Below are 13,878 nucleotides of genomic sequence, written 5' to 3'. Positions count from 1 at the left end.
GGAACAATGAATAATTTAATTAAAACTAATAAATAACTGTCATGTAATTATATGTCTATATAGCCTTATATATAATTTTAGAAAAATAATGTTGGGCACCAACTAAACATTATAATTCACAATAAAAATAAATGATAAAAAACAAAAAGTAATGATATATATATATATTCCTTTAAGTTTTTTCTTATCAAATTAAAATTTAAAATAATATTAAAGTCTCTTGTATATTAATTATTCATTTAAAAATATAGTTAATTAAAATGATTTGTTTTAATTCAATAAACAAATGGCAAGAAAATATATCAATTTCAATTTTCAAGTTTTCTAGAACTAGCTTTAAATATATGTAAGACATAATTAATATCATAAACTGAATTAATCAAATTTTAAAATTTTTCATGAATTAGTAAACCAAGTGCCACAAAAAGTTCTGAAGAAATTATAACATATAAAGTACAAATTGTCCTCAAAGATTTCGTGTGTGTGTCTCAGACTGAAACGATGGATAGAAGATACTGTTACAAGGATTTGCTTCCTCTGATCGTTCTTGTTGCAAATGAATGCAATAACACAGCTTTGTTCACTCTCTTCAAAGCAGCCACTCTGCAAGGGATGAGTAGCTATGTCTTTGTCTCCTATGCCTATTCCTTGGCCTTTCTTGTTCTTCTTCCTATTACTTTTCTCTACAGAAGGTTTGATGCAAATCTTACACAGACTATGTTTCTCAGCTCCTAACACTGAACTCAAACTTCAATGGCTCCTTCTCATGTCTCTTTGCAGATTAAGAGTGGTTCCTCCTCTCAGCTTTTCCATCCTATCCAAAATTGCTCTTCTGGGTCTCATAGGGTGTGTAAAGGGCACCACAAAGTTTAAGGCTTTTTAGATTTAGTTTTCTGACCTACCCCTTTTATTTTTCACTCTGTTGTGCTAACTTTTGGATTCTGATGCAGGTGTTCATCTCAGATTCTGGGGTATGTTGGGATCAGTTATAGTTCTCCCACACTTTCCTCTGCAATCAGCAACCTCACTCCTGCCTTCACCTTCGTACTTGCTGTCATTTGCAGGTTCATTTTCATGTCTTGAATAGTATTTAACAGTTTCCTTTTTTTTTTTTGTAATTTGATTAACTTTCATTCAATTGGATCATCTGGGATGATAAATTTGTTGGCTTTTAAAGTAATTAGTTTAAAAATTATACCTTTTGAATAGTCTATGGTTGTGAAAACGAAAGATGAAAATAAAATATTTCATGTTATATGGCAGAAGTACAACTCCTGGCAGATCTGTTCCATTATTGTGAATGAGAATCCCACAGCTTTCCAACACTGACTTTACCCTTTTGGTAATTCCTATGATAATTTATATTAGAGAGTGGAACCAGTTTTGTTTTGGTGAAACCAACCTTAAACTCATTTTCTCTTTCAAAAAGTTTCCATTTTTACAACCTACCACTTTTCTACCAATGTGCAAGTTTTATAAGCTTATAATCAAGAAAGGAAAATTTTGGTTGCAACCAATTTTGATTTTACTTACAGACACATTCTTTTGTTTTTTCTTGTCAATTTACCACCACAAATTAAGGATGGAAAAGATAGTCATAAGAAGTAGAACTACCCAAGCTAAGATTTGGGGCAGCATTATATCGATATCAGGTGCATTTATTGTGACTTTCTACAAAGGTCAATCGATCATCATCGCTGATAATTCCCCTTCAATTCAACTTTCACAATCAAATGGCATTCTTGCTTCAGTAGACACAAATTGGACCTTTGGTGGTCTTCTGCTGACAGCTTGCAATATACTGCTTACTATATGGTTTATTTTACAGGTATGGAAATGAGTAGATCACCCATTTGATCCTTGAAGTGTTACTTTCTCACCTCAATGGTTCTTAAAGTAAAACACAGGACAAAACTTAGATGCAGTATTGTAGTGTTACTGATGTTGTTTTCTATTAAGAATTGGAGTTTCACTTCTCTAATATGCATGGTACAGAATTTCATTAAATGACATTGTGTGTTATTGAGATGAAACTCCAAATCTATCTGGAAAACAACACCTGTTATTGGATGTAAGTTTTGTACTAAAACAAATTACATAAATTGTTTCAGAACAGAAGTGTGAGTAATCGTTGTAAGTGGTTTACTTGTATGGAAGTAATCATTATGGTAGTACTCATAATTTTAAATTCTGATATTCAATTTTACAGGTTGAAATCTTGAAGGAGTTCCCGGATGAACTAACTATGGTGTTCTTTTACAACTTGTATGCAGCCATTGTAGCTTCAATTGTAGGTTTAATTGGGGAGAAAAATTCAAGTGCGTGGAAAATAAGACCAGACATATCCCTGATCTCTATTGTTTGCACTGTAAGACAACCCTGAAAAATGATCCTGCATTTTCACCTTAAAATACAGTGTAATATAATTGATTGATGATGATGCATTTTGTAATTAGGGAATATTTAACAAGTTCTTGAGTAGTGCAATATATGCCTGGGGAATACACCTAAAGGGGCCTGTATATGTAGCTATGTTCAAGCCTCTCTCAATTGTTATTGCAGTTGCCATGGGTGTTATGTTCCTTGGTGATACTCTATATATTGGAAGGTTAGTATTGCAATTTTCACATTTGATTCTTCTTTAGAACACAGTGAACTAATTAGGAAAATGCATATGAATAAAGCAATTGCTATTCCCTATCTTGTAAAAATGGATTGGAAAAACACTAGAGCTAATAGTGTTGGTGGTGTAAATTGGTTAATCTTTATAAAAGGTAATGATGCTCTCCTAAGAAAATTAATTCACTATCATATAACTCGCTCTGTTTCTTAGACAATGATCCCTAAGTAAAAGTTTATAACTTCCAATGAAGCCAAGCTAGTCCTTTAGTCCAGAACTGGTACATCAATAGAGATATCATGTAATTTTTAGAATATGTAGGGTATGCTTGGATAAGCTTCTGTATGAACATTTCTAAGAAAAAAAGTTAAAAGAAAAAATGAAATAAGTTTATTTATATAAGTTAAAATAAGTTTATGTAGAAGAGTTAAATATATTTTTAGTTCTTAAACTTTGACGCAAAATTGAAATTTGTCTTTGTTTCAAACTTTGATATAATTTAGTCTTCAAGCTTTACAAATGAATTGATATAATTCTCTTAATCCAACTATGTTAAATTTGTTAAGATATGCCAAATATTCTATTAACGGATATTAGGTAATCAAATATTATGTTACTTATAATTTAGATATTATAATTTGTGCAGATTTGTGCACCTGTCATTCCTTTAATAGATGAAGGATTATAGGATCCTTGTGTGTGTATATATATATATACACACATATATATATATATATATATATATATATAAGTGAGGTGCAAACTTTACCTTTTGTGAGGTTGAGTTAGACTTTAAAAATCCACTTTCTAATAAAATTTCTTTTAACATGTCAAACAATATTCTAGGGTTGATGTTTGAGTTATTTACTCGATGTTTGCCTAGAACGTCCTTTAATACAGAAAAACTTTACTGTTGGATTAAAACGATTATATTTATTTATTTTTAAAATTTGGAGATTAAAATATATCAAAGTTTAAAATAGGGACAAATTCCAATTTTGCATCCAATTTTAAAGATTACAAACATATTTAATAACCTTTGTAAAGACTTCCTCCAATGTTGTCTCTAAATTATGATTTTTAACTTGTGCATAAGGAAATGTTGTTTATGGAGAAACTTATTTTACTTTTTGTTCTTATTTTTCTCTCCTAGGAGAATTATTTATAGAGGAACTTGTCCAAATATATCAGTCGTGTGATATTGTTTTCTTGTTCATCCTTCATCTGGAGCCAGCCACACTTAATTTGGTCACTTGTTTGTTATTTTCCAGTTCTACACTTATCAAGATTTCATTTTAATCAGTACTTAATGTCATCAAAACCCTCTTAAAGTTCCAAACTTTCACTTAATAGTTCTGATACACTTTTGACAGAAAAGAAACTAAGCAATTTGAGTGATATAGTATGTTGGTCTCATCATTGTTCTTGCATTTTGCAGTTTGATTGGAGGCACAGTAATATCAATTGGGTTTTATACTGTGATGTGGGGCAAAGCAACTGAACAGAAGGAAGAGGAGGAAGATGTTGGTAGCCAAGAATCACCAATCACTGAGAATGTTCCTCTCTTGCAAAGCTATGCAACTGTAAATTCTACAAAGAAAATAGATGCAAGAGTATAATAGAAGACAGAATCACCACCTACTGAGAAATTTGAGTGGCCTCTCTTGTAAATTCCATCTACAAAATTTAAAAAAAGTAGTACAAAATTTTGGAGTTTTGTGTTATTTTAGTATGAAAATAGTATTATGTTTAGGATCTAACATTTAACGTTAAAAGATAATCAATGGTAGTAAATATTACTATCAGACAATATTTTGTTCTACTATTATATTTTAAAAGAGTTGGATGAAATAATAAACCACGCCATTTGATTGACTTATTTTATCATCTTGATTTAATTAAAATAATTACCGGTTGAATTTGTAAAAAGAGATAAGTTTTAAATTTTACATAAAGAGTAAAACTTATATGAATTTATCGATCAATTTTTTTATATTAAAATTTTACTTTCAAACATTTTTTACTTCGTTTTTATAATATTACGTTTGCTTAGGGATACTTAGAATTTAACTTTTTTAAAATTTATTTTATTAAAATCGTGTCTATAAACATTATTTTACCTTTTTATTTTTACTTCTTTTTCTTTCTTTTATAAAAATTGTATTAACACATGATTTCAGTGTAAATATTTTTTATAATTTTTTTAAATTCTTGTTCTCAAATATTATAAGGGTATAGAAAATAGTTAAGAATATAAATAGTTTTTAAAAATGGAACTCAATTACTTTTTTATTAAAAGATCTAATTATAAATAGAAAATCACTTAATCAACTTTTATTTTATAAAAAATATATTTTTCTAAAATTAATATTATTATTATTTCTTTCCATTCTTTTTAAGTTTTTATTGATCTATTAATCTGCTTGGAGATTACAGGTAATCCTAGAGGTTTAGGCATAGAATACTATCATCCTAGTTAATGAAAATTTTTATCAGAATAAATTCTCTTACTTAAAACCATTTGAATCGGAATAGATTTATTTGGAAAAGAATTGATATGGAAATAACTTCAATTGACAATTAAAACTTTTTTAGTTGCAGATATTTTTAAATCGTCTGGGTGACAGTTTGCTCCTTTAAGTAAAGAAACAATAAGGATTTAAATTATATATAAATTTTTTCTTAGTTTATTTTATTCATAATGAAATGTGACTGATTTTAATGAGTTGGTTGTGATATTATATATGTAATGATTGATGTTGGTTTAATAGATATTATTAATTATATTTTTATTTATATCTAAATAACGTGTTTTAATATAGTTGAATAATGATGGTAAGTTTGTTACATGTTTCCTTTCTTAATTTATTTTAAACGATTTGAATTATAACTTTTAGCCAAATTATGGCATTAGAATATTTGAATTGTTTCTTATAGCTTGATGTGTAGCAATTTAAAATTACAATAAAGACTATTATATTGTTCATGTTAAACATGCTAGTGTATTCTTGAATATAGAACATGATTAATTCTTTTTATTACATGTGTAGTCCTAATCTCAATAATAATGTTAGAGGGAATAATTATTAGAGAGAGAGGAAAAACCATATCCTTCTCCATTTTTCTAACATATGTTAAGAATAATATAATCATCAATAAGATTAATAAATGCGTAAGAATAATATAATTTTAAGATTTTCTGATACTGTCGATCAACATTGACATAAATTGCTCATGTTAGCAGTATTTTACTCAGATAAATATTTTATAAACTTAATTATACGTTTTATTGCATAATAATAATTATTATTGTTGTGATATTATGATTTATTATTTTTTATATTTTATCTACATTTTGAAAATTTCCATATTTTAAAGATCTGGTGATTTTAACGGATAATAATGTATCATAAAAGAAGTTAAAAGTAAAATAGAATTAATAAATCGTTTTTTGTACATTCCTACTTATCTCCCTATCAATGTGAGAATGCAAATAAGAAAAGACAATGTAATGAGTTGTTAGAATTAGGATACCCATCAGCTGAAACAAACAACTATATACTCACAAATCCATCCGTTTACATACTACATATATGGAAAGAAACACACCCTCAGAAAAGACAACACACCCCAAGAAAAGACAATGTAATGAGTTGTTAAAATAATAATTTAAAGAATTCATATAAGCAAATTTTTATACATTATTTTATGTATAAATTAATTTTAATTCAAAATAAAATAATTTTTCTGTAATATAAAAAACTCTTCTGAAAATAAAATAGAAAATTTGAACGACTAACTTAAAAAAAAAACTCAAACATAAATTCATTATAAATACAATTAGTCTTAAATTATGTAACATCCAAATTTTTAATATTACTAATATATTATAGGAATCATCATATATTTAATAGAATAGTTAGAAAGAATGCATATACGAAACTATTACAATTATCTAAATATAACTATAATAGGAAAATATATATAAGATAGGGAAGTTTAGCAAATTCTTTTACACTTAAAGAACTAAAGTGCAACCTGAAGTTTATTTGGAAAGCATATATACATCCATATATTTTCACATAGATATATACAAAATCAACTAAAATAAAATTCTAATTTAAGCTTATTCTCTCCATTTTCTAAAACCTGATCTAGATAAAGATTCTCATTTTCTCACATAATAAAGAAAGATCATCATTGCAAACAAAAGAACACACAAACATATAACACAAAGAAAATGGTAAATTAATTTTATCCAAGAATACACATATGATCATTTACAAACATCAAATTTATAATTAATCATCAATAACTAATAATTGATAAACATCCAACTATTTACTCTAGACTTTGACCATTTAGATCCATGTATTGATATCGAACTCTAAAGACCTTACACCCGAAGGTCTGAGGTTAATCTGTCAAACATCTATGGCTAATAAATGACTATCAGACTAAGGATCTCCTACTACTTTTCACAACATAACTATCTTTCTCTACTTTGGATTGAAAGTTATTAAGAATGTCAGAATAACTCCTAATACAAAGCATCATATATCAATACATACACTATACATAAACCATCTTAAGGATTTCTCCTTGAAACCCTTATATATAATTTCACTCACAAACCCATCTCATGCCAAATTTAAATCAAATTCATATGTATCATTCATCAAATATACACAAAATTTCCAATATAAACAAGGTAAAATCCATAAAACATAGTTTGAACAAACATAAGTCAAAGATTATAGAAAATCATCACAATGCTATCATAATAGGGGTCACTCAGCAAGTAAGATCCCTTACCTAGCGAATTACTGGAAAAACCATATCTAGAACTGTAGGAAAAAGTGGCACTCAACATCTTAGTCCACTGCTCAACACTCAAAAGTCAAAAAGAACATTGACTTCGTGGCGCTCAACACCTAGGGTGGCGCTCAACGTCCTAGAGCCCAATGGTGCTTGGGTTTGGCAGTGTCCAACACCACACATGGCTGCTTAATGCTATACCAGAAGATGCAAAACTAAGATACTTGATCTAAATGCATTAAATACCTATCAAAATGATCAAATTAATATCATTGGCACAATAATTGATTTGAAAATAGGTTTACAACTTAGAGTGAGTACCAATTTTCTCACTTGTCCAACAATTTAGTCCATCTAATCAAACCAATTAACTACCCCAAAACACAACTAACAGATTTCATATGCTACGAACCAGATTTTAGTGAACTAAGTGGCTAAAAAAGTCCTAATTGACATAAATACAGATTCCAAACACTTGGTTCCCTCAAAAACTCCTCTAGAATTTCACTTGTCCAAACCCCCATTTTTTATTAGAAACAATCTCTGACCTATTGTCAAACAAAAGTTCAGTAACTAATTGATCCACCAAAACAACAACTCATCATCCACAATCATCAAGAATCAAGCACAATTCAACAAACATTTCATAACAAGAATTCACCATATAAACTACCAATTTCAATATGTCGCATAATACATTATCATAGAACTCAAAGCAGATGTCCATAACTGATTTCATACAATTCTACCATACCAAATCAAACTACCAAACAACTTAAAGGTTTAGAACAAACATTTAGCTTCCCTTACATGTGAGAAGCTTACATATATCAAAATGCCTAAACTGCTTTTCCACTCAAGTAACTCTATCTGTACTTACAAACCACGAAAACATAATCAGGATATGTGGTTAGAATTACTAATCAACAGAGAACCTAATAGAAGACTTAAATTATACACGCGACAGAGTCATACTGCATGCATTGAAAATTAGAGAAAACATAGAAAAATAGTAGAAATCAACTTACTTTTTCATGATAATGGATCGATTGTAAATGAAGATATTGTCACCGTAATCACATAAGCACTCCATGATCTTCAAACATATAGTTCAACCGTTGAAACTCTTAAAGAGAATAAAAAAAATATTCAGATAATAAGTTTTAAAAAATTAAGTAATGAAACTTTTTAATAAAACTTCTATTTATATCTTTTATTAATAATATTAAAATAACATAGTCTCATTATTTAAAATATTTTATCAATTCTTAAAAATTTATTTTTTACATTCTTCCAAATTACAAATTAAAGTCATTTTACTTATTTATTTTATCTGTGTGTCTGAAAAGAAATTAGGCTTAATTTTATTTTTTTTAGTTTCAAAATTTTCAATGTTTTATATATCTACATGTGTTTCTTATGTAGAACCCCCTATTACGTTTGTCGTCAGTTTTATTTCCATGATAAGAAAATATGGTTGCTCCATTCATAATTGTACTATTTTTGTTCGTATATATATGCATTTGTCAAATCACTTTTTGTCATATATTATTGTTATTTACATTGCCGACTTTTTATGATTTGATTTTTCATATCCTCATGTTAAACGTTTTAAAATTTCGAAACGTTTTGTCTTTTGTGATAACTTACGTCCTATGGACACAAACCATTTGCACCAAAAATATTTTACTACAAAAATCTATTAGATTTATTTCTTCCTATTAATTTATTTGTAGCTATTATGCTTACTACTTTTTTTTAGCCAAAAGATTTGAATATAATATATATAAAAAAATCTTAACACGCTAAAATTTTTCAATCTGAATTATTTATTATTGTTTTTTTCTTACCACTATACTTTCAAATTATATAAAAATATGCTAAAAATATTTTAATAATTTATTCATCTAATACACCTCTTTTATTGGAAAATAATAATAATCGTTGATGGCACGTATTTAAATTTTCCTCTCTTTTTTTTTTTCCAAAAAGAAAAATCTATACACTGCTAAATTTGATTGGCTGCATATTGATGATAACATTATCTATACAACACTTTCGTACAATTAAAGAAAAACTAAACATGTCTCTATCGAAACTTGATTACTTTCAACTATTCAATATGTTTATAATTAATGAGACAATGAACTATTGGAACGATTTCATGGGAACTTTTTCTTAAACTTTGAAGATCAATAAATCTTTATTTTGTTTAATGTTAAAGAAAGTCTTTTATTTCACTATTATAATGATCTTTTTAATTTTATTTAGATGTTCTCAATTTGTTTCACTTTTCAAATATATTAATATAACTTTTTTTATTAAATTTATGTGACGTAAATAATATTTATTGTTCATGTCTCTTTTATGATAAATTATCTTTAATTAGTGATATATCTATCATTCACTATCATAATGTAAGGCTGTTAAAAAAACACCAGTAAAAACGTGTGTGTGTGTGTGTGTTTTTTATGATAATAAAAAATAATTTTTAAAATTTTATTGTAAATATAAATATTTTTTTATAATTTTATTGTGAATAGTTTTCATTTTTAGGTAAATTTATAATTAAAAAATGATTAAGTTTAAAAAAATTTGGCAAATTAAAAAATAAAACTTGAAGACCAAAATTATTAAAATAATTATTTCAATTTTAAAAAAATTATTTAAAGGGTAAAATTGAAAAAGAGACATAAAAGAGAGAAAACTCTTTTATACATAGATATAAATTATATTAACTTACTTTAAAAAAAATGGAATTGAAGACATTTAAAAGGAATAAAATTGAAAAAATTATTATAATCATATTTGCTTCCTTAATAGTATGGGTTAATGTTCAAATAAATTGATTTAATCCCGTTGTAACGTTAAGTATCATGATTGAATTAATATTTGTTAATTAAAGTATAGTGACAAGTCAATCTATAATTAAAATATAGATTGAGAGTAAGAAAAATAACTTATACTTTTTCTTACTCTTTTGAGAGATTTATTTTAAAATTAAGGGTTAAATATGTTTTTAGTCCCTAAACTATTGGTCGTTTCTGGTTTTCATCTCTCTTTCAAAGTAAGGTACAATTTGGTTCTCTTTCAAAATTTCGAGGACTAAAACGAACGTTTCGAAAAGAATGAGGACCAAATTATACCTTACTTAATTTGAAAGGGGACGAAAATCAGAAACGAATACTTTAGAGACTAAAAACATATTTAACCCTAAAATTAATTATTTTACAACTAACACTCTCTTATATACCGTTTACAGTAACTAACAAGTTTTATTAGACGCTATGGACACGTGGAGGGAGACAAAGGCAAGCGTGTAAGCACCAGACGTACATTTATTTTTATTTTTTATTTGACATAAATTATAAGATAAAATAGTAATCAAAGAATAAATGATATTAATTAATTTAATTTATAATTAATAATTTAAATAGAGAAAATAAATATTGTTTTATTCTGAAATGGTGTCTCCGCAGCCAGTGATGGAATCCTTCTTGATTTTGACTCATTCTTTTGCTCCCTTTGCAGCCCAACATGGCGTATTTTGTTTCTTTCTGTCTATGCATTGCATTGGAAGACTCTTTTATCAAATACTTGATAAATATAAATTTTATGAATATCTTTACAGTTTTTAACTAAAATTATTAAATATATTTTAAAAGAGTATATTAATGATATTTCTCTTTGTAAAACTGGAGGGAAATGTTTGGAGAATAGAAGAATGTTAATAATGGACTTTTATTATTTTAACACACTAAAATATGTAAAATAATATAATAAATAACAATCCTATTTAAAACAATATATTATATAGTATATTAATAGCACTCTCTTGCTGAAAGTGGTGAGAGAGTTGAATGGTGGGAGATTAAATATCACTTTTTTTTAACACAGTATTTCTATAGTTATTTTTCTATAATAGGTTAAAACTTATTAAAAGCTGTAATATTGTAAAGTGATGACTGTATAGTTTTATAATTTTAATATGTTATATTAAAATTATAGTGGTTAGAATTTTCTAACCACAAAAAATATGGTATATTGAATAAAAATTTGTCACAATGTTATTGCTACCAATGCAGATTAAGATAGTTAGAGTAAATTAAAAAGTCATTAATCTGATCAGTGATGGCTGAAAATGATAGAAAAATAGTTAAGTAAATGTTAGTTGATGTAACTTTCATTAGCGTTAATCGATAAATAATTATGATTCTCTTGATCTAGTTAGTTAGCAAACACCCTTAATTTATTAGATCGATTTTGTAATAAAAAAGATATTAGATCAATTATAAAACAACTAATCTAATACATTAAACTGAAAAGACAAAATAGATATAGACTTACAGTCTCTACTTCAACTTAAATTCTTTAATTTTAATTACAATTAACAATCAATATTAATACACATACATGACAATTAACAATCAATATTAATACACATACATGACAATCAACAATTAGCAACATGCATTTAGAAAATAATTCTAGAAAATTACACAATCATCTTAAACAATTAAAAACAATTTTCCAAATTTCATAAACAATACAAATCATCAAAAGGAATTGTTTTCTTCAACATCTCCATTTGATTCCAACTATCCCTTGGAATATCTCCAATAAACCCTAATCACCGTTGGAATAAACCAATATCGAGAAAAAACAAAACAAATAAAGAGAAGATGAGTGTGAAGCTAAACCTCATCGGCATCGAAAATAATGGCCTCGATAGAAAAGAGAGCAAGATCTGACCATAATATAAGAGAAGAGTGGAGGTGAATCCGAGCAGGAGTGTGCACGTAGTTGTTAGAATCCGAGGCAAGGCGCAATAAGGAGTATATATAGTCTTCTTAATCTATATGTGTTAATATTTTTTATATGTCAAACAACTTTTTGAGGATGATATTTTAGTTATAATGTGTCAAACATTAAATAACTCAAACGGTCAACCAAAAACATCACTTGACACATAAATTATTTTTAACGAAATTAAGTTACAAGGACTATATTTATTAATTTTTAAAAATTTAAAGACTAAATTGCATCAAAGTTTTAAATAAATACAAATTTCAATTTCTTATTAAAATTTAAGAACTAAAATATATTCAATCTTAACATTTTTTATTTGAAATCATCAGAGTTATCAAATTAATAAATTTGGTGAACACTTTGCCCCTTTTGTAATGCTATTGTGTGTGATTTCCATAGATGTTGTGAGTTGACTGTTCGTGCAAGTATTCCTAGCCTTCGTTCTTGACTTCATCATTCTTTGTCTAGACTTCATCTCCTTTTTACGCTTATTTTTTCTCTCAATATTAACAATATTTTTAATAGTTATATAATTTTTTCAAGTATATATTATAAATGTAGAGATAACATTAAGTTACAGCATTTTAATATAAAGATACTTTTATAAAATTAAATTAGAAATAAAATTAACTTTTTAACAAGTAAGAAAGTATGTTACACATGGCTTGAGGTGAAATTTATCATTAATTTTATTTTTACACACTTGTTTATAACTAAAAAAAATTGCTCACAAATAAACAGTTTTTTCAAGTATAAATATATAAATTCTCAAATTATATGGAGCAAGAAAGATAGAAATGGTTAAACAAACATTATAATAGTGTGTTTGGATTAATGTTTATACGAAATTTAAAGCACCACAACATGGGTGAGAAAACATTGATAAAAATTTCATCAAACAATTATTATTGCTAATGCAATTATGATCTTTTCTGCTCTAGTCAACGATTAAATAATTTCCCACTAATCTTTATCATGTGTTTTCTTTTGTCAGGCAATTTGTTCATTTAAAATTAAATTAGTAAACATAACCTTACGTTGCTATAGAATAAATGGATAAAATACTGCCAACTACTCCTTATTATCCTTGTGGTTTTATTTCTTATATAAAAAAATACATTTTGTTCATTAGTTTATCTCTTAGCGTAGGGTTTTTGTTGACCACATAAGAACTAAATAGAAAACGATTTGTCAAAGACAAAAATGTTAGAATTTTCTTATGCAGCCATTAAAATGAAAAGTAAACAGAAGAAAAGTGGCAGTAAATATATGACCAAATCTAACGTCTTGGAACTTTTCAAAAGCAAGAATAAAGACACTTTTTTTTTCGTGCACGAATTAGTAAAAGATGGAGTATTTGTTTGATAAAAAGAATAAATGAAAATGGCATTAATGCAAGCATTACTTTTTTCGTTTAACCATTTTTAACAATTATGTTCATTTTACATAAAAGAAAGAAAAAAGAATATTAAAACATGATGAATCATGATCAGAGAAAGAAATGTAAGAGAAAGAGGATATGTAAGTAATCATAATTATTTTTTGTTACATGACAACCTTGGAACATTTTCCACACAAAAAGACAAGCAGATAGTTGTTTTTCGATGACCACGTTAGGGTTTGAATACATA

General features: G+C 26.8%; 1 protein-coding gene across 1 annotated transcript; it reads left to right on the top strand.

Annotated features, from left to right (window-relative positions):
* The first annotated feature begins 469 nt into the window (after positions 1–469).
* On the top strand, positions 470–4,499 carry LOC108343802 (WAT1-related protein At3g28050). Its single transcript, XM_017582191.2, has 7 exons — positions 470–692; positions 781–846; positions 951–1,064; positions 1,582–1,828; positions 2,210–2,368; positions 2,457–2,608; positions 4,059–4,499. Exons 1-7 carry the CDS (start codon positions 502–504, stop codon positions 4,237–4,239), a joined length of 1,110 nt encoding a protein of 369 aa, XP_017437680.1. The 5' UTR covers positions 470–501; the 3' UTR covers positions 4,240–4,499.
* Positions 4,500–13,878: the final 9,379 nt, after the last annotated feature.

Source organism: Vigna angularis, chromosome 8 (genome assembly GCF_016808095.1).
Source record: "Vigna angularis cultivar LongXiaoDou No.4 chromosome 8, ASM1680809v1, whole genome shotgun sequence".
Lineage (NCBI taxonomy): Eukaryota > Viridiplantae > Streptophyta > Magnoliopsida > Fabales > Fabaceae > Vigna > Vigna angularis.
The sequence above is the reverse complement of the archived record's forward strand: the minus strand, read 5'-3'. Positions and strand labels throughout refer to the sequence as shown.

Coding starts and splice junctions, on each gene's coding strand:
- LOC108343802 (XM_017582191.2), top strand. CDS start 502: ATGGATAGAAGATACTGTTACAAGGATTTGCTTCCTCTGATCGTTCTT. Junction 2,369..2,456: donor TGATCTCTATTGTTTGCACT/GTAAGACAACCC, acceptor TTTTGTAATTAG/GGAATATTTAACAAGTTCTT. Junction 2,609..4,058: donor GATACTCTATATATTGGAAG/GTTAGTATTGCA, acceptor TGCATTTTGCAG/TTTGATTGGAGGCACAGTAA.